Genomic DNA, 21,138 nt, shown 5'->3' on the forward strand with positions numbered 1-21,138 from the left:
CATGATTGCAATCAGCATTGCAGTATTATAGACATTCACAGGATACGGCCAGCGTACATATTCTACAGCTACGAAGCAAGCATTTCTGAATGTATTACTTGTCTAAACATGCTTTAAGCTGAACCAGCACAGTAAATCTCATCGTCCACCCTAAATAGCCGAGTCACCCCATGTCTGAGTAGACCGTTGCTCACCTCCATTGGAGGGCCAACATCAGTCTGGCGAATTCCACATTCCTATGGTAGGGCCAGTATACCTTTACAGCAACCATTGTTGACTTCTTAGAAAGTTATACCGTATTTCCCAGTAAACGGGAAATGTTGGCCCAAATTGTACACGTTTACTGGGTTACTAACCATAAAAAAAAATTACGGTCTGAGTTGAATCCCATTCTAAGGTGCCACCCAGCCACACAAATCAGCAGAGTAAAACTCACGACCATGCTAAAGTTATCTCAGCTCAGAGGGCCACACAGAGGAGACCGAAAAATGCAACACAAACCGCAAATCGGTATTTGAACTTCCAGCCTGATGATTGTAAGTCAAAGAATCCACCACGGTGCCACTCAGCCAGCCATACGTAGTGTTCTAAATAATGGTTCATTTGTTTAAAAAATAAAATCTGTATGTTTATTCAGGAAAAAAAAGATTCAATCTCAAGACCTGTTCAGGAAGGTTCTAATGAACGGATTTCATTTATTTTAAAGTCTAGAAACTTGGGTGGCAAAAAGGCACACAAATTAGTAGTTTATTCCTAAAAACTCTACAATATAAAGTCAAAAATAAACGGCTGCACTGCCTCCTCGAGACACCTCGTTCCCCACAGCTGAGCTGTGTCAATGATGCTCCATCTTTGTGCGATGCATCAACTCCTCCTTCAGTGCACTAAAGTGGAGGAATGCTCCACCAAACCTAATCTTACGTCATCATTGAGCAGTACATGAGTTGTTAATGTAATGGCCTATCACCATCATCATCACAATTGTCACCCTCTTCGATTGCCACTGGTGAGTGAAGGCCTCTTCATGCCAGCACCATCCCTCACGGTCCTGCAATTGCATAATACATCTCACTCCTGCACATGTCATCATCACGTTGTCCATCTCCTAGGATGATGACCTCCCTTGCGTTTGGAGTCGGTGATCCTTCGGCATCTTATGAATGGTTATTACTGGTAGGAACCACCTGGTTCCACCAGCCCACAGGGGATTGTGTCCGTCCGTCCGTCGTGAATCCAAAAATGGGAGGGGTGGGGCTGGGTGGAGAGGGGAGGATGGGGAGGGGCTGGGTGGGGAGGGTGGGGCTGGTTGGGGAGGGGAGGGTGGGGAGGGGCTGGGTGGGGACGGGAGGGTGGAGCTGGGTGGGGAGGGTGGGGAGGGTGGGGCTGGGTGGGGAGGGGTTGGTCACCCCGTAGTGCCCTTATAAAACTCAACGTTTAACCTACACACGCCGGCTTGTGCCCGCCCTCACAGTCGGCCATATTTGCGGAATACACCACGCCGCCGTTGACCCTGGCCATTGACCGAGCAGCTCAACGTTCCTACCAGCTCCCTCCGCAGGAATGTGTTGAGTAGGGTTCCTGTGAGTTTGCTCGTGACGTATAAGACCTTGGCGATTGCCAGCACATGTACTGATCTCATGGCTCCACATCCATGGTGGTTGTCCTCTTTGCCATGTTCTCTCCTGTAGTTCAACCCTTCTGGCAATATGTCTTGCCCAAGCCCACTTACTTTAATGGCCAATACAATGTTCATGACTTATGTTTGTTTCCTGTTTGTTGATTGGGTCGTTGAGCCAGGCTGGGTCGAGATTTGGCAAGGACATGGCCCCACGTTTCACCCAGGCAACCGGAGACCACAGACTATTGATATGTCTTGACTTGGCACTTTAACAACAAACAAACTGCATATATTTAAACACACACTTAAAAAAAAGTCTAACAGATATATAATTAAGAATGAGGATTGAAATAACGTTATTGGAAACGTTAAATTGTATCCATAATTATGATACTCTCTGGGACACTATTCCAATATCGAACCATGTGTTCCTCTTTCTCTCCTAAGCCGGCATCTATCCATGCTTCTTTGCACCCTTTGCTGCTTTTGTTCTATTTTTCTTTGTCTGTTTCCGTGTTCATGATGTAGACGCCACAGAGGGTAAAGTTCGTAATTTCCTCTCAGACACATGACTATGTTGCTTTTCATTATCAAAGGCAGTTTTTCAAAAGCCCCCATCGTACATTATTCCCTAATTACAGAAGTCCATTGGTTCATCACGGGCGATAACCCGATATAAATTGATACATTATTATAGTACATAATATGTTCTAGAAAATGAAACATTTAGAGGCAGGCATATCTTGAATAAACATGTTTCTCTAGGCGGCAAAGAGTGTCTATAATAATGTAATCATATTTTCCTCGAAAAATGAAGATGTCTATACCAGCATTTAATTAGATCAGGAATTCAGTGTAAATGTTCTTGGGCGCGGGCAGTATGAGATTGTTTTATCCAGGTGGGATTTTATCGCAAATCAATGGCACGCATCAGTATTCTGAGCTGTACGTTTGGAGATACAATGTCCCTCATTATCGCACAACACATCTGGGAAAACGAGTGCAAACATGGATATTAAGTGATGGCAATTTCAATCGACAGATATTAAAATAATAGCGACCAGACCGAAGCCAAGTTTTGTGCTGTCACTTGTTGTGGGCGATTCATTGGCTATTTTTCATTCAATATATCGGTGCATCACATTGACTCTAGTCCGTGAATTGTATCCAAAGTAACGCTAATGTCAAAGAGTAAATTGGGTTTCCATTAAAACGTTCATTACAACTGTTGTGCATGGTTAGTCAATTTAACACGTAGGCTTTCGCGGCCAATAGTGTTCATAATAATGTTTTGTGTTAAATCGCGCAAATATGTGTCATTAACCCTCCACCACCCGACACAGCCAGTTAGTAAGATTGTCACGTGAACAAAACGTACCAATTAGTGACTACTTCAGCACAAGGATGCGATGGAGAGTAAACCCACAACATTTACAATTTGAGTACAACGTTTCGCTGGTGATTACAAACAGGTTCATCAGGCGATTTGCTAGAATTCTGGTTGGAATCACCAGCGAAACGTCGTACTCAAATTGTAAATGTTGTGGGTTTACTCTCCATCACGCCCATGTGCTACAGTAGTAGTGAATTGGCACATTTTTTTCACGTGACAAACCTCACCAATTGGCTGTGTCAGGCGGTGATGGGTTAACGACACATTCATATTTACACAATCTAACCCAAAATCCTTCATCATGAATGTTATGCATGGGTTTTTGTGACATGGCACACATTTTAATTCTTAATTTTCTCAATCCCAAATTCACTGAAATTGCCACGATTTCTTGCGACAGCTAATGTTGTTTTTGCTTTCTAAGGTCCTAATTTAATTCAGCGAGCAGCGATTCACGAATCACAAACAATAACCGCTGCTCCCTGATTGAGCTGATTTATTAATTGTTTCAGCCATCAAGTCAGTCTCCTACAGGAAATGTCACCAGGGCTCAAGGACATCAGCCAAACTGAATACATCTAATCCGAAATCATTAGTGAAAGCTCTGCCTGCCGAGGGGATGCATCGTCAGATCATGCCACGGAATAAAAAAATAAATTAAAATATATTGACTTGGCGATTAGTGACAGCCAATCAGGAGAGCCCGGTGTAATCCCATCTAACCCTGCTTCATTTGCAGCGGTGCTAATTTACGGACCGCGTCTTCACGAAAGTCATATTCATCTCCCGATGTGCAATGCAGAGCAAGTCAATGTATTTACGCGTGAAGATGTGATACCTTGAACCCAATTTTCACGAGCTTTACGATATAAAAAAAAGTTGAACAGACTCCCGATTGAGATGACAAAGCATCAAGCGTCAACGTAGATAACTGTTAACATGTTTACGTTTAAGACATTGTCTATAATTAACTTTTTTTTTGTTTAAGCATGTATAATTTATGATATGTAAGCACTTTGCTGCCGCTGTTGTCTTGCAGGGCTGAAGTCGCGCTTGGAAAAGGGCTGTGTAGCTAAAAGGGCTTATCCAGGGAAATAGACTTCTGATTCTGAATGCAAACGACCTCGTTAATGTATCCCCTTGCATTTCGAGCCTCTCACCACCGCTCTGCATTGCTCAGAGCTGACAAGTGACAACAAAGCGTATTCTTCCCAAAAAATGCTAAACTATTCTGCAAAAAAAATGTTGAACAGTGAACGCTAACACTCAATTAGGGTGGAAATAGTACATATGCATTAGGATTTACATAGCGTCGACATACAACTACATCTCAAAACCAGGCGAACTGTCTAAACATTAAAATATACAATCATGATCAGCCCACAGGGCCGGCCCGAGGCATAAGCGAACTAAGCGGCTGCTTGGGGCCCCCTGGCCACCAGGGGGCCCCCGAATCGTTTTTTTTTTTTACAATTAAATAACTTAAACAAGTGATATAAATGAATTAATGAATGAATGAATAAATGATTCAAGACAAGAAAATTCTGTCGACAACTGCTGCTTTGTCACGGCTCACGGATGTCACGGCTCATTGACAATTCGCGTGGGCGCGGGCGCGGGCAGGTGCGCGCAATTGTACGTCACGATAATAAATACGCCTAAGCCATGTCACAAAAAAGGACGTATCCCTCTGGTGCCGAAAAAAGAAAAAAGAAAAGGACCGAGGAGGAGAAAAAAGAGCGAGATAAAGGTATGTTTGCATTATTATTTACAGTATGTTTTGTGCAGCAGCAGCACAAATTGTGCTCACGTCACTTGAGGAAGCAGCTAGCTAGTCATGACTCATGATATTTTTATAAGCCATTTTTTATTAATACATAACCTCACTGTATTCGTTTATAATATTCGCTATAACATTATAGTGTGACATTTGTGTCAATAATCTTCTAGCACAGATGAGTCTGCGTGGTGGGAGGGGGGCCCCCAAATCAAATTCTGCTTAGGGCCCCCAAGAGGCTCGGGCCGGCACTGTCAGCCCACCTAATGTTTTTTTAAGCTTAGGTACAGCTCAGGTACAGCTCAGTACATCAACAGTCTCCCAAGTCGTAAGTTGAAACCGTGAGCTCAAATTTATTTGAGATATACGTTACGAATCCCTCTAAGGTCAGTCAAATGAGCACCTGCCATAGAAATATGGAATTTCCACCATTGTCTCACAACTCCCAACACAGATGTATATATGTTGAACTTCTTTTGCACCATAGACAACCACGTGAATCGGAGGTGCGTAGGAAAAACAATAAAAACAGAGATGACAATCACCAAACAGCACGTGACAGAGCATCGTGAGACCGACGATTTAAATGGCCGCTTCCTTCACAGTCACGTGCAGCCAATGACGTAAGGGAACGTCATCACATGGGTTTCAATAATTACCAACGCAGCAGCACTGTGTCATCGATCATCAGCAAGGCTCAATTTCTCACACGGTATGTAACGTTGATATAGGCTCGCTTGGTGCAGGGGATCATCGGCGTAAGGCACTACCACGAGAGTAGGCGTGCCTGTCAATAATAACAACCCGATCTCTGGTCGTGTGGATCTCTTTCCGGGCCCTCCGGGTTTGTCCCCTCCACATTTAGAATCAACGCGCTTTTTAGAGTATTTGGCTGCTATACATTTCCACGCGATAAGCCACTTCGTCGAGCGAACGTGTGTGGCCAGGTCGCTTCTAAAAAAATTACCTATATAGGTCAGTGGGCCTTACCTGGTAAAATAAAATTGATATTCGTAGTTATATTATTATACCCGATATTACTATGATATAGATGTTACGTCAACGTTTCATGCATTTAGGGGCCGTCCATAAATGACGTCACGCGATTTTGGACGATTTTTGACCCCCCCCCCCTCGTCACACGGCGTCACCAAAAGTCAGACCCCCCCCCTCAAATATGACGTCACAAAGCTCTGCCCCCCCCCCCAAAATAAAACGTGCTTCAAATCGCTTTAAACTATTGTCATTGTAGTGAGTATTTAATGTGGCGCTGCACTCTGATGTTGTAGGAGAGATTTATTAAAAAGTGTATTTAATTAAGTAGAACGTGTTGTCTATATTTATTTAAAGTTGCGCATTTTGATGTGACGTCACATTTCTCAACCCCCCCCACCCTCCTCGTCACACTTCGTCACAAATGTCTGACCCCCCCCCCACCCAGGTGTGTGACGTCATTTATGGACGGCCCCCCTTTGTGAGTGCGGTGCCGCGTGCGTGGAAGCGCCTCCTCACCAATTCGTTGCGTTCGTCCGAGAGCAGCGTGTTCCGATCCTCCAGCTTGCGCACGACGGAGCCCAGCTCGGCGATTTTCATCCGAAACCTCCGGGCGTCCCTCTCGTCCAACTGATGCTCCTGGAACAAAACCCAACTGCCGATATCCGTCTCGCAGAAGCAGGGAATTTGTGGGGAGGTGGTGGGGCGGGTGGGGGGGCGGGTGGGTGGGGGGGGATTTGACGGGGGGCCGCGTGACCAGAGAGGCTCAAACGAGAAACTCGACTGGGCGCGAACTTTGCGAGCAGCGCCGATTTCAGAAGACCCATTGAACGCCGTCGGGGGAAAGTTAGAATCTTTAGACCGCAGGATGAGGAATCCGATGAGCTATGAAGCTCGTTTTTGTTACCCACAGATGTCCAACGAGTTACAACAAGCAAACAATACCAAAAGAAACGATAGGAGTGCAAAAATATCGAAAATGGCAATCAAGTAATTAAATATGAATAAATGATAAATGCCAACATTTTTAAATAAGTCCGATTATACCAAGATTGGGCAAGGCAACACAAACAACAAACAACACAGCCCAGACCTCGCCAGGATAACACCACACAGAAGCAGAAATCCCTCAATACAATGGCACGTCAACTTTGAACAATCGGCACACAAGTAATGTTTTCAATCACAATTTCAAATGTGACTGTATCCAGCACACATTTGTATATGGATGCCAAATACCTTGAAATGAACGAAACGGCCATTAAAAAAATGTGTTAGTCATTTGAAACGTAACAAGTAAACCCGTAAAAACAAAGTTTTTCACTATAAATCCTTTATATGCGTGGCGGCTAGAGTCTTCTCGTCCTCTGGCTTGAGATGGCTGCCACCTATGGGTCAGATGATTGTCTGCCAGTATTAAACAATTGGTAATTAAATATTGAATTTGTTTTCCCTAAACAGTGTAACGTTTTGGAAAAAAATTTTCACGAAAATTTATTGTGACACACAACGAGTCTGTGTGGAAAATGTCAGCTCGATTGGATCACGGGAAGTGGGTTAAAAAACGACCGAAAGATTTGCACGGTCGTAAGCAAGCAAGCACGCAAGCAAGCAAGCGAACTTAATATAAAGGATTTAAAAAGAAACAAAAATATTCATAAAAATGCAATGTAACTCATACTGTGAAACCAATTAAGTGCACAGTACGCTTAGGTATACATTTATAAGTGCAGTCGTATTGAGTGGTGGATAAAATGTTGCGAGCGTGAGGCCTGAAATGAACACCAACCTAACAACGGCAACTTCCCACGCCCATACGTAGGGGATGGGGGTCGCTATTGAAAGACAAAGCTGAATCCCAGGTTCCTGAGAGTGCGTGCATAAGTATACAACTTATATATCCCATTCCCCAAAAAAATGTAAACCACCCATTGAACACAGACACACGCGGTGCGCCATGGCCTCGTGGTAGCGCATTCGCCGCTCGGTGCACAGGTTCACGGTTCGAATCCGGTGGCTGCCCTGATTAATACTGCTTGTTTAATAACCACACTAATAAATCTTGCTATGCGTCGTCTGCTTCGCAATGGACATACAAAAAAATCACCGGACAGTAGGCCACATTGTGCCGGCATCAGGGTTCAAATTTAACTACAAATTTCTCAATAGCAACATTGCCCTGCTATTTGCAGGTTATAATTAGTATATATTTGGCATTCCCATCCACTGTGTTTTCACATATTATTATTGTAATATTATGTCCACCTGTATGCATACCTTATTGTTAAATATACGTTTAGTATACAGAGACGATGACATATATACACACACACACATGATACATAGGTACTTCTACAATGCACATGTACAAATGGGGTGGAAGAAGTGAATTGGTGAATTAAACAGGAGTCATTGCTGTGCCGGAGGGCAGGGTCTGCGTCGAGATCATCGCAAGGTCCTACGGATCCCTCCATTACATCTGGAATGTTCACCACTGGCTCAGGACAGCATCGGTGAACTTTGTCCACTTCCCACGAGTGTGGGAGTGAAAGCGTGACGTGGATATTCACCCTCAGGGGGCTTCTCCAACAGTGAGAGTCACCTTTGTAATTTGTGTAATTTCCATGACCCCCTTTTTGGAGTCCTAAACAAATACGATTTCTAATGAACCCTCTGACTCTCTCCTCACCAGGTGCTTGAACGTTTGAGAACGCGGTGCTTCCATATCTGAGGAGACTGTTGTAAGATTTAACAATTGGCCTGGGACGAGTGGGAGACACAAAGAGGGCTCACAAATAAATGTTTTTTTTCTCTGTCACTTCTCCAGATTATTTTGGTGGCCGATTAATATAATTGGATCGCCCTGTGTATGGCTTTACACCACGACTTGTGATAGAAATTCCCCCCCAAAAATATATATATTTTATTATATAACCTCGAGCTCAAACCTCAAGCCCACAGTCAAGAACTTCACCTCCTGAGTATACAGGAAACCAAGTTCAAACAATTCACGTGAATTATAAAAAGGGGCCTCTGCTTTACTACCTCCTATTTAATGCACTCAACTGACAAGCCCAACTACACACAGGAACATAACGACAATTCGCATTATTTCATTTGTTTGTACAAAAAAACTAATTAAAATCAAAGTGAAACAAAGCACAAAAAAATAACACATTAGCACGGTTGTTCAAAGGACGCTGAAGCGCACCGAGTTGTATAAAAAAACGATTTACCTATGAAGGTAAACGTAACGGAGACGTTTTAAAATAATTTTGACTAGCAGGTCGAAGTATTTACGAGCTTGCAACGGCTTTGAGTTCAAATTGTATCCCTCCGAGTGACGGCGCGAGGTGCAGGGGAGGCTCCCAGGCTCGATCCGCTTGCAAATTAATAGTCACGAGTGGTGTTCCATGCAGACGTCCGAACAGCAGAACGTAATCGTAACAAGGATAACAACAATTATAATTTATACTACGGCAGCAGTGAATCCTTGCCGCGAGTGAAGAGGCATGCACGGGTTGCAGGATGGTGAAGCCAGACGCAAGAGAAGCTCATTGTGCCGTGTCCACAAACGGGATGTTTAGAATGTTCATCGGCAGTGGCGGCCGGTGGGTGAATGTATAAACACCGTGCTGACGGGGGGGCACAGAAGTGTGCGGTGGGGGAGAGGGGAGCGGGGGAAGGAGGATGGAAGGAGGGGGGTAAATCAACAAGGTGGTCCAGATGTCTTGTGATCCACATTTAATAATCTAAAACGTAATATTTTTTAAAGTAAGGTTTATTTAAAGCGGAAATGAATATGCGAAGGAAAACACAATTGGGAGTCACAAGACACCTGGAACACCCTCTAGTTCATCATGGTTATCTTCTTCTGAAGAAGTACCTCTAGCAGAGCCATCCCAGGGTACGGCGAATCTGGACGACTGCCCCGGACCCCGCACGTTGGGGGGGGGGGCTGCACTTTGGTGCCAGATGCAATACTTCCGGTTTAGTGTAAAGGCGTTCTGGGGGGGATTTGTCCCTGGTCCTGCACCCCCCCCCCCCCCCCGATGACCGATGGACGGCCCTTTCGGCAAGATTGCGCGTGACAGGCTAAACTTGAATATCGCGGTGTCGTGAGCCACGCGACAGCTCCGGTGGTGGTGGCCGAGTTGCTACTCTCGAGGTTTCTCCCTGTGATGCGTTGCGTCGGGGCGAGAGCTACTTGGCGATGCGTTCCACCGTTTGGTCACCGTCTCCACGCTCACCATCGTTTCGAGGGTTCGTTTTCCTCTTTTTTTCGTGTCTCACGGCTGTGGCATGGCCCTATCATCATCACGATCCATGGACAAACAGTCCCGTCGGTGTCCACTGCACATTTCGTAATTTGTTTCTAGTTTCCTCTGTCTCGTGCCAATATGCTCAAGTCGTGGCCACATCTTTCTGGCACAAATCTCTTTTTGCCGCCGTCAAGCCATTTCTCTGCGAGGTCTTCCTCTCCCTCCTGGCCCCACCGGCCCATAATAACGAGCGGCCGCTGTTCATGAGCGTATTTCGAGTTTCAGCTAAAAGCCCCCATGAAATGTTGGATGTTGTTGTTGTTGCTGTCAATTGCCTTAGGATCGTCGAAGCGGAGAACCGCTGTCATCCGTTGTGAAACCCACCGTTGCTGGCAGCAGAGTATTGTGTCACTTTAAATCACAACACGAGAAGGAAAACCACAAAGTACTTCCAAAGGTGCCTCATCGATCACATCAATAACACAGCACTCCTTTGTACGATGCATGAGAGTGGGTCGATTCTTCACCGTACGACCTGGGGTAAATCGAATTATAATTCAGCAAAACAGTAATCTGCACAGTGGATATTGGTGAAAAGTGCAGGACTTAGAAATACTGTACACGTGAGGACTCCAACTGCTTCACGTGGCCACCTGGCACTCAACAATCTTTGATGCTGATCAATGAGCCACCTAAATATTACTCTCATACATTTTGTTCGAAGCACGTGACATTACTACTTTTGTGAATTGGCAGCAGTTCGGTTAAGTTCAATAACGAAAAAGATGCCAGTTTACTCGCTCTTGTATTTCTCCACAATAAACTACAAGGCAAGTGGAGACACTAAACTAAACAATGTATTTTCTTTTACCAGGTAAGGCTCACGAAGTTAGGTAGCTCATTTTCAAAAGCGACCTGGCCACAAATGACAGGTCAACGAAGTGGCTTATCGCGTGGAAACTTTTAGCAGCCAAATACTCTAAAGGCATGTTTCTAAATGTGGAGGGGAAAACTGGAAGACTCCGGAGAAAAATCAACGGGGAGAACGTGCAAACTCATAAATAATCAGGGATAAATAATGATGTAAGTCTGCGTGGCATACTTTGTTTACCACTTATGGCTCGAGCCCAGGGGCCGCCCTGGTTATTATCTTATTTAAAAAATTGTATAGCGTGCCTTAGCGCAAGACGCTCTAACTAGTCTAAAAAGCGTTAACAAAAGTCGAGTGATTTCGAGGGCATGGGCCAAGGAACGAGTGACCGTAGCAAAGGGCACGTGGGGGTCACGAAAGGGCTAAAGGGGAGGGACGGGATGGAGTGGAGGGGCGAGGGGAGGGAAGCCGAAGGGAATGGGCAATGGAGAAGAGGTGAGCTTACTGTCGGTGTATTCACCCTGCTTCACAGTGGACAGTAAAGATCATGTGACATTATTGTGAAGAGAGAGAATAGGCTAAGTGCGCAGGCCCAATTTTGACATTTAAAAAAATATTCGCAAACTACTTAATGGGGTAAAAATGGAAGCTGTATTTGTCTGTGAAACATAGTAGCTTTATGACAGCCTTGAACTATGAAATAGCGTTAATGCGAAATTTACCAAATTTCTGGAATTCAAGTGGTCTGATGTGGCTGCAGTTTTGTACGAGACTCATGTATTTCTAGAAAATACAACAAGACACTTATCATCATGAATAAACATCGTCGTCCAGCATAGACACGGCACAAACATCGCGTTCACGGCACGTGGAAACAATACAGAGCAGGGAAGCATGGCACCATGGGAAACCAGGCATGCATGGAAATTGAATCGAGGATGAAACAAAGTGCAAAATGTGAAACACAACAATTAATCGAGTGTGAGAAAGAGTCGTGGGAAAAAAATATCTGCTGGTCATAGCCAAAAAGCCACGAGTAATTGTCTTCCAATTATTTGTGAGCTCTAGTTTTTGTTTCATGTTCGTGTCATTGTATAACGTGACAACTTATGCAGCATCAATACTGGAATCCACTGTAAGAGTCAAGTCAAATTGTCCACCCATGTTAAAATGAACACGGGGCACTACTCAGCTCTGTTGGCGACCCAAAACATATTGCTGAAAATTCCACATTCATATGGCAGGGATCAATTTAATCACATGACAACCAGTGTTGACTTTGCACAAACAGGTACTCGTTTCATTGACCATTGAGCGATGGGCTGAGTTAGACCCTGACTAGGATTTTAACTGGTAACCATTTGATTGTAGAGTATTGTAAATCCAATGCGTATCTGTGGCCAGTACTTACTTTTACGTAACACGTAAAGATAACAAAGCCAAAGATTCCCCCATATTGTTGGGGCAAGTGCCATTCACGAGCACCTATGAAGGCGGACACGGTACACAAGGGGGTGGCCAACACCATGCCCGGCCGCCTTTGTATTCCCAGTGATGACGTTTACACACCGCACCTAGGGGAGGCCCTGGACCGATTCAAACATTTGCCACTGTTATTGGTCATGAGCGGGAATTGAACTTGGGTCGACGGGTTCTTATTTAAATACAGGCCAGGTTCAGACACCATTGTCCAATTGTGCACATGCTGCGGAATTGCAAATGGGTTACTGGGATTTGTAACGTGCGTGGTGTGTTATAATCTCCATACAAACACATACCGTGACACACACACATACGCAAATACACACAAACGCCCACTCGTTCACACTCAGAGATGCAGGCCACACACAGCCTCACACTAACTCGACAACAACCGCCATTGGCCACTAAGTGGCAGTGACGTCCCCACGGCGCTTGTGCCAGGCTTGGTGCACTTTAAGGCCACGTGAAATGCCGAAGGGCCAGGTGTCATGGGTTGACTGACTGAAATGACTGGCCGATGTACCACCTGATCCCCCTACTATGCCAATTTGCTGTGTTTTAGCCACGTGGCGCTCCGCTCGTTGTTGTGAGCTAACACACACACACACACGCTTTTACAGGACATGTTTGGTTGTAAAAAAAACATTGCCAGGATATGTATCGTGTATCATCTTGTAATATTAATCGGTGGCATTCCATGCCTAGGCCAAACTATGCCAAATGCACACAACGCTGCTAGTACAATGGAAATTCCATTTAGGAAAACTATTTGTGTTGGAAAATCCAACGAGGTTTTCCCTGCCGAGGATGATATGCTATTTCCTTGCAATAGGCACTGCATTTCCGAATTGTGATGCTCGATTGTCTCATGCTCACGTTGTAATACCGAGTGCTTAATGTGAATACTGCGTAGAAATACGCTAGCTGTGGTGCTGCACCCGTTACTTTTATCCACTACCAGCCGGATTGGCATTGCACTGAATGCATCTTAATCAAGTGCAGCGACACCCTTGCGTCTTTCTGTACGCAATATGCCCGATGGTCGGTCCCAATTTGGACTCTCCTGAAAAGATCATGTGTTGCTAAGTGAAGCTTTAACTTGCGACGGATCCTCACCCCATCTGACAACAACTGTGAATAACAAACACAGCATTGATATCGGTGTCCTATTTTCACGCTGTAAAATGTTACGACGTATTTTATGTCGACTATTAATAGATATATCTATCTGTAATATGTTAAAATGAAGGCCAAGTAGGGTGGGATGGTCGTCGTGAATGAATGCCAAATGTTGCCGCTTTTATTTAAGCTTCAGTGCAGAGAACTGTGGGAAGCCAACAGTGGGCGAACTTGTCGAGATAAATAGACTGGCACCACCAGAGGAATGTGGAAGTTTTCACCGCTGGCTCAGGGCTGCCAACAGAGATGACCACCAAAGACAAATACCCCCCCCCGTATAGCCTGAACAGACTGTTGGGGCAAGTGCTGTGAGCGAACACCTATGAAATCGGCACGGCACACGTGGGAGGGCCAACACTACGCCCGGCCGCCTTTGTCTCCCCAGTGGTGATGTTTACACACCGCACCAGGTACGCATTTGAGGCTGAGTCGACCTTGTAATTGCTCAGCTCGCTAACCGCTACACTACCGCTCCCCACCACCACACACTCATTTAAGTGCTATACATTATTAATTGAAGGCTTAGTAATCCGATCAAGTATCACGATAAAGACGGTCGCTATATCGAGCGCTTTCAGATGCGCTTCTGCGGCCGTCTGGAATGCTGTTGCTTCCGATATTAGGAAGCCCTTGGAGCTATGGAATTTTAAATCGTCTGGATTGAAAACTCGTTTCTTTAGAGCTGATTTTTGTGTTTAGTTTGTTGTCCTTTCCCTGCGATAAGCATGGTTGGCTACGTACGGTGTGAAATAACTTTACCATATATGCACACATACTATGAAACTCATTAATTGGCGCAATGTTTCATTGCACTCTGTCTACTGCAGCACAAAATAAATGTGCATATGAACAGTTCTGAATGAATGAAAATAAATTGCCAATTATTACGAAATTTGAATCTAACCAAATTCTCACGAGTTAATGCTGACAAAGCACACATTTTAATCGATATCTATAGTTTATGCAAAGTCTTAAGCAGCCATTGTTAATTTTTTTTCACAATCAATTCCTCCAAATGTGCCAATATTGCATGAAAATGTTTAACATAATTGTACCATCATTAGTAGCCTCATGTTATCACAGATCTTCCAGAGCTGGGTGAACATTTGTGCAGTAATTCGGTAAAGGTGACAATGCTCGGTTTTTTCGATAAAGTCACGTAGGTAAAAAAAAATAATAATACAATAATAGAAAAAAATATATATTTAGAATTATATTTATAATTTTATTACTGTTATTATTTCTATTTTTTTTCTATAATTTAAATATATTCATTTTATTATTTATTTTTAACCTACGTGACTTTACCGACAAAACCTAAGAGTATGAATCCTTGCAGTCACGAAAGCTTCAAATCTAGAATTTGTGCTGTCCGCCTTTGGGCGTTCTCTGGTCTAACACTGGTGGTGAGACAAGACCATGAAGAAGGATGTCTCTGGTGTAGGCCAATCAGCTTCAAACACAATGCACACATTATCAGAGCATGTTTGTCTGCATGTTTTGCCACAATTATGCGTGGTTAATGCAGACTTGATGCCTTGTGTCAGGTATTTATTTGGTGTTTGAACATCTTAACACCTGTTTTATTTCCAGAAAGGGTAAAAACCTATTCTTATTTTTCATCCTTTACATTTGACCACACGATGGCTACACTTGCATTTGGAAGCGTTTCGTTAGAAAACAGCGAAGCGCAAGTGCGTGCATGCTTCATTTGTTGAAAGCGAAATTATGGCCAACTCCTAAAATAATCATTAATTCAGCTCAAGTTAGTAAACAGATTGTTTTATATTTGTTGATTGGATTTGTAAAAAAAACACAAAGTGTTCTCTTAATGGGCTGCTCCCTGCTGACGACTCGTCTGTTGTTCCCAAGCGCTGTGCATCTCCGATTAGTAGATTAGTAGCACGTGCAGTGCGAAAGAAGCTCAGCGTACACACATACGTGCCTACTTTTTGCAACGTGATTTTACATCGACTGGGTTTGCAGAGTTGAGACAGACATTATGGGCAGAACTCCTACGCTGAGCAGAGCATTCAAGTGTATTTAGTTCTAACCAGGCGAGAACTCAAAGAGACGGGGATAGTCTCATTTGCCAGGGATACCTGGGGCATTAGTCTGCCAGGAGGGGGTGATGATTGCTTTGTGTACAGTCCAAATTGAGTAAAGTAAAAAGTGTGTCAAGGATGGTTCTGGAAGATTACATCACTGTTCGTTCTGGCAACAAGCATCCCTTATAAAATACTGCTTCACTCCATGTCAACTGATATCTATATATGTGCAACATTTAATAACATCAGTGGAGCTAAGCTAGGACAAAATGTGAAATCCTAAATGTGAGGTTTTTTTTTCTTCGGACAAATCATTAGTGGCCGGGCTGAGATCAATCAAACGAGCAAGACAATCACCTGGTTTGATCCCAGGTGGCTTTGTCTGGATTTGAGACCTGGATCCTCGGTAGCCACAGCTGGGAGCTCCTCTAAAGGTAATTCACGCTTCCCCGGAGCGGAAAGCCACCTCCTTCCGGTGCACAAGTGCAGCCCCCGTGCGGTTTAACATCCCAGCTACCTTCATCTCGTGCATTTGGCTGCCTGGCGAATTTCCAAATTAACATCGGGAAGGAAGAAGGGGGAGAACAAAAACAACCGCCCTGGGATCATGAACCCGCTGGAATGGTGACGAATGGCTTCGCGATGGAAACTGCGACGCTCGCCCACCCGGGGGACCCCGTTGGGGCGCAGGGACGCGCGGGACACGGAGACACTCGCCAAGATTTCACTGCCGCCGTTCTCTCCCGAGAGAGGAGGTGCCGCGAGAGATCGTGCGAGCGAGATCGACGTCTTACAGGGGGGCTGCCTCGCGCCTGCTCGCCGGCATCCCCTGCACCGTCGGCGGCCGACGGTTGCGCCTCCTTCCTGGGGCTAGCCAAACGAACCCCCGCGCGTCTGGAGGCGCCCTCCGACCCCTCAGCCTCTCTGGTCGCCGTGCCCACCGCCGCCGCTTGGGGCGGCGTCCCCGGCGACAGCGCCGCTTCGTCTGCCGCCCGCCCGTCGCGCGGCTGAGTCTGCAATAAACGGCGAGCAGCCTCCACCTGAGCGCCCAGATCTCTCTCCAGCTCACCCGCCGCTCGCTCCTTGGAGCGCAGCTCGTCCATCTATAGACACACGGGGGTGGGGGGGGGGTGGGATGGGGTGGGACACGCGCGCGCCTTTACTGAGCCGGGAGACCTCGCCGCTCGGCTCGACGTCCGTCATTGGAGAGAAGCAGCGTATTTTGAAACCACCAGGCAAGCACATTGGGACGTTTGCACGTCAGTAACGTGGCCACCCCCCTGAACGAATGTCGTTTGGAGACGATATGCGGTGCAGCAGGATTGAGGGAGTGTGATTAAACCTGGGGATGTCATTGAGCCTGCAAGAATTAAAACGTCACCCAGGACACCCTTCAAACAAGATATTTTCAATGGATATTCGAGATCGAAAAATAATTATATTCCTTACATTAATTTCCAGCAGAATTAACATCTATTTTTTTATTCGAAGGCAGTGTTTATAAACAAAAGTTGTGCAGTAGTTTAGGCCGTGCTTGTACACCACGGTCAATTCAGCCGTCAGATTTACATCAAGCGTAAAAAAATATAGGGCCCACAAGGGCATCACGCCAAGGGTGACAGTGGGACTTTGTCAGAACAAGGAAATCTGAATGAGAATATTTAATACTGCAGGAATCCGATGAGCCGTGAAGCTCTCTTTCACAGATGTTCAGTTGGGGCGGGTCACATCAAGTTACAGTCGGGTTCGTGACTATATATATTTGCAGCAGCAAAGTGACTCTCACAGCTTTGCACTAGCTTCGCACTCAACTGGAATTGTTCACCCTGCTGCCTCACAGTGCGTGCAACAGGCCTCGTCCCATCTCCCACGAGGACCCCAGTTACACAAAATAGCCAATAGGGGGCAGCACTGCCAAAAGGTAAAATTAAATTACGATACCGCATCACGTTGGCGTTTGGCCACGGAATGACTGTTGCACAGAACACCCGATTGGCGTGTTACTGGTGGCAGCAAGCGTTGCTTTTTGCAATATGCACTTTTTCACCTTTCACGTAACAACCCTGCCTCAGCGACAACACAATTTTCATGTCGGTGTGGCACCGTCAAAACCAAAAAATGTCACTTGTATTCTTGGTTCTTTCGGTAAAGTCAAAGGTGTGAAACCCCAACTGTGGTTTGCACACCTGATGATGATTGCTTGTGTTGCAATCGAAACGTCGTGAGAATTTTATTGTTTTATTTTTTATTATTTTATTATTTCCCTTCTACGTGACTTTACCGAAAGAACCAAGAATTTGAATCCCTGCAGTCACGAAAGCTTGAAATCGAAAAATGTCACTTGTGTTCAGCTTTCTCAGTTCTCCAGTATAACAAGTATTCTGATCCCAATAGTGCACGCAGCCTGCTCACTTTCTATACATTTGTGTGTAATTTATGAGGGAATGTCCCATCATTTAAATCGGGTGATGGAGTGCACAGATAACATGGTTACGTGATACGTGTGTGATGATGTATTTTGGTTTTGGGATTATACGCCACGGTCCATAGGCCTCACGCTTACTGCATGCCATGGAAAAGCAATACAGGTATAACAATTCTAGATTTTAAGCTTTCGTGACTGCAAGGATTCATATTCTTAGGTTTTTTCAGTAAAGTCACGTAGGTTAAACATCAAAATTAATAAAAATAAAATAAATATCACGACGTTTCGGAGGCAACACAAGTCTCCGTCATCAGGTGGGACCGTCACAGCCAGATTAGCTGCATCAAGTGAGGCAATGATTCAAGATGTAATCCCTTAAAAGCAAGTTGATACGTTCCATTGATTGGCTACCACATTCTGATGAGCTCCCCCCCCTCTCCTCCCCCCTCAACTTGCTTTTAAGGGATTACATCTTGAATCATTGCCTCACTTGATGCAGCTAATCTGGCTGTGACGGTCCCACCTGATGACGGAGACTTGTGTTGCCTCCGAAACGTCGTGATTTTTATTTTATTTTATTTTTATTAACTTTTATGTTTAACCTACGTGACTTTACCGAAAAAAACCTAAGAATAGGTATAACAATGCAGAGAAATAACGATGTGTCTGACCACTGTAACATCGAGCTACTTGGCTTACGGCTGTGGGAAATAGCTTCAAACATAAAATATCGATGTAAATATTCCAGGTACTTTTTTAAAACGTAGGTAAAAATTAACAATGATACACATTCACGTTGTTTAGTATGGTGTAAATAGCAACCTTTGTGTACCGATGTATAATGCAATATAAAATAGGTCTAAATTGATATTACCTACATTTTAAACGTGGAAGTAAAAAAAAAGATACTAAATTATCTGCTGGGAAAATTATAATTGAGTCTTCAATATTTATTTCAGGATATTCACTCTTGAATTGTGAGTTGAATAGTGGGCAAGTAATCATACCCCCACCGTGTTCCCACCAGTGATTCAACCATCTGCCAACCTTTTAATTAAAAAAATAAAATTTTGCCTGCCTGGTTTTGTCTTGTTTTTATCGTCTATACTGATACACGTTTTATTTTGTTGTACACTGACAGGAAATTAGCCTAAACGTATATTTAGCATATCATTTGCATACTATTTACATCAATCATAGATTCATAAATGCACAATGCGCGCGGAGAGAGCCGAGCTTTTGCGAACACGCGATGACGCTGGATGCCATCTCCAGCAAAGCATCGTACCACGAAACTGTCAACGTTGTGCTTGGGCTCTTCAACATTCCTCGAGTTTGCTCAAAAAACAAATCATCGGATGCAATTGATACATTTGTCCCACGGTAGTGACGTCAATATTTGATTGGCCCTGTCAGACGGTGGATGGTTATGTTAAAACCAAACGACATTTTACCTACACGACGATCTCACCCAGGGGTCGGCAACCTTGCGGCTCTTTAAGGAACCGCTTTGTGACTGTTATTCGCCACGTTGCATTGCAACTCTTGAAATATTGAACAAAATGTCTCTTGTTATTTTGGTTGCCGACCTTCGATCGAACCCAAAATAAACTAACTATGAAGCACAATTCAATGGATGTATTGTGAGCCTAGTGAACGCCTTTTGGAGCATTTTGGCATTGAAAGGAATACTGCATGCCATTCAAAATATCCATGCATATGTGGGATGAACATTCAAAATGCTACAAAAGCAGGCTTCTTATTGTACTTACAAAACTAAAATATGTTTTATTTTTACCAAGTAAGGCCTACTGAGCTATATAGCCCTTATTCAGAAGCGACCTGACCAGAAATGATAGCACAACGAAGTGGCTAATCACGTGGATATTTACAGCAGCCAAATACTCTAAACGCATGTTTCTAAATGTGGAGGGATAAAACCAGAGGACCCGGCATAAAAAACACGCAACCACGGGGAACATGCAAACTCCAAATATACAGGCGTCATGGTCAGTTTCGAACTCATGTCCTGCTGTATACCAGGCGAGGGCATTAACATCTCGCCACTACGGCGCCCCTGCCCCGTCCAGATGCACCATCGCCTTGCAGCTGTCATGCAAAATCAAGCCTTCTGCTTTGTTCCATTTATAGTCCTTGCTCTTACAAATCCCCAAAATAATGGAGGGTATTCAAAACACACAGTAGGAACATGCACAACATGCAACATTTTTTTTTGCTGCATCGCAGGGTGCAGCAGAAATTTGCCCACACGGATAGTGACGTCAAGTTGCGTGCCATTTTGATTGCCGGGTGTTCCACGGCAAATAAAAAAAACTTGTTAGAGCAGGTGAGAATTTGGTTCCACGCAAATGTGAACTTTTATAGATAGAGAGAAAAATAAAAATATCTATCAGAAAAGAGAGGACAGAAAGCCAGCGTAAGAGACCAGAGTCAGTTGAACACGGAGGCTTTCGCAGCAAACTAAGGACAACAAACTAAACAACAGGAAAAAAATTCCAATGTATGTCGATTAACTGTGACTAACCCATCCGATAACTTCATATTCTCAGATTAACATGATCCACTGTAATTCATATGACCACATTAACCCCCCTCTGGTCGTCGCACCTGACCGGCTCACGGTGATGACATCACCATTGCTCTATTTAAGACCGAACCAGGAAGACTTCTTCACAATTCTGGCAAATCGCCTGATGAAGCTGGCTGTTGTAATCACCAGCGAAACGTCACAGTACTCAAATCGTAAATGATGTGGGTTTACTCCTCAACACACCGGTGTGCTGAAGTAGTAACTAATTGGCACGTTTTGTTTACGTGACATTCCTTACTAATTGGTTGTGTCGGGTGGTGGTGGGTAGAGAGACACGTTTATATTTACGCGATCTCACCTAAAACAAACCCATCTTTGCAGTGTACGTTACCCACGTGATACAGTTGACCGTAACATGTTTATGGCAATTATAACTGCCCTCACAATGCAGTTCGATCCACTAAACATTCCAAACTATAATTTAAGAGGTTTGCTGAGTCTAATAAAACAGGACTTCTGAAATGGTTTAATATTTATAG

The 21,138-nt window shown here is 44.4% G+C and overlaps 1 protein-coding gene across 13 annotated transcripts in view; it reads right to left on the minus strand.

Moving 5' to 3' along the window:
• LOC144931570 (janus kinase and microtubule-interacting protein 3-like) overlaps positions 1 to 21,138 on the minus strand; it is a 264,070-nt gene that overhangs the window by 128,100 nt on the left and 114,832 nt on the right. For 9 of the 13 annotated variants that reach the window (XM_078855561.1, XM_078855558.1, XM_078855556.1 and 6 more), the window contains 2 exons: positions 16,418 to 16,726; positions 6,301 to 6,420 (listed from right to left, as the gene is read on the minus strand). In XM_078855561.1, coding sequence (XP_078711687.1) covers positions 6,301 to 6,420; positions 16,418 to 16,726 — 429 coding nt within the window. The remainder of the gene's footprint in view (positions 1 to 6,300; positions 6,421 to 16,417; positions 16,727 to 21,138) is intronic. The other 4 variants (XM_078855554.1, XM_078855564.1, XM_078855562.1 and 1 more) reach the window with 3 other exon arrangements.

Source organism: Lampetra fluviatilis, chromosome 4, assembly GCF_964198595.1.
Source record: "Lampetra fluviatilis chromosome 4, kcLamFluv1.1, whole genome shotgun sequence".
Classification (NCBI taxonomy): domain Eukaryota; kingdom Metazoa; phylum Chordata; class Hyperoartia; order Petromyzontiformes; family Petromyzontidae; genus Lampetra; species Lampetra fluviatilis.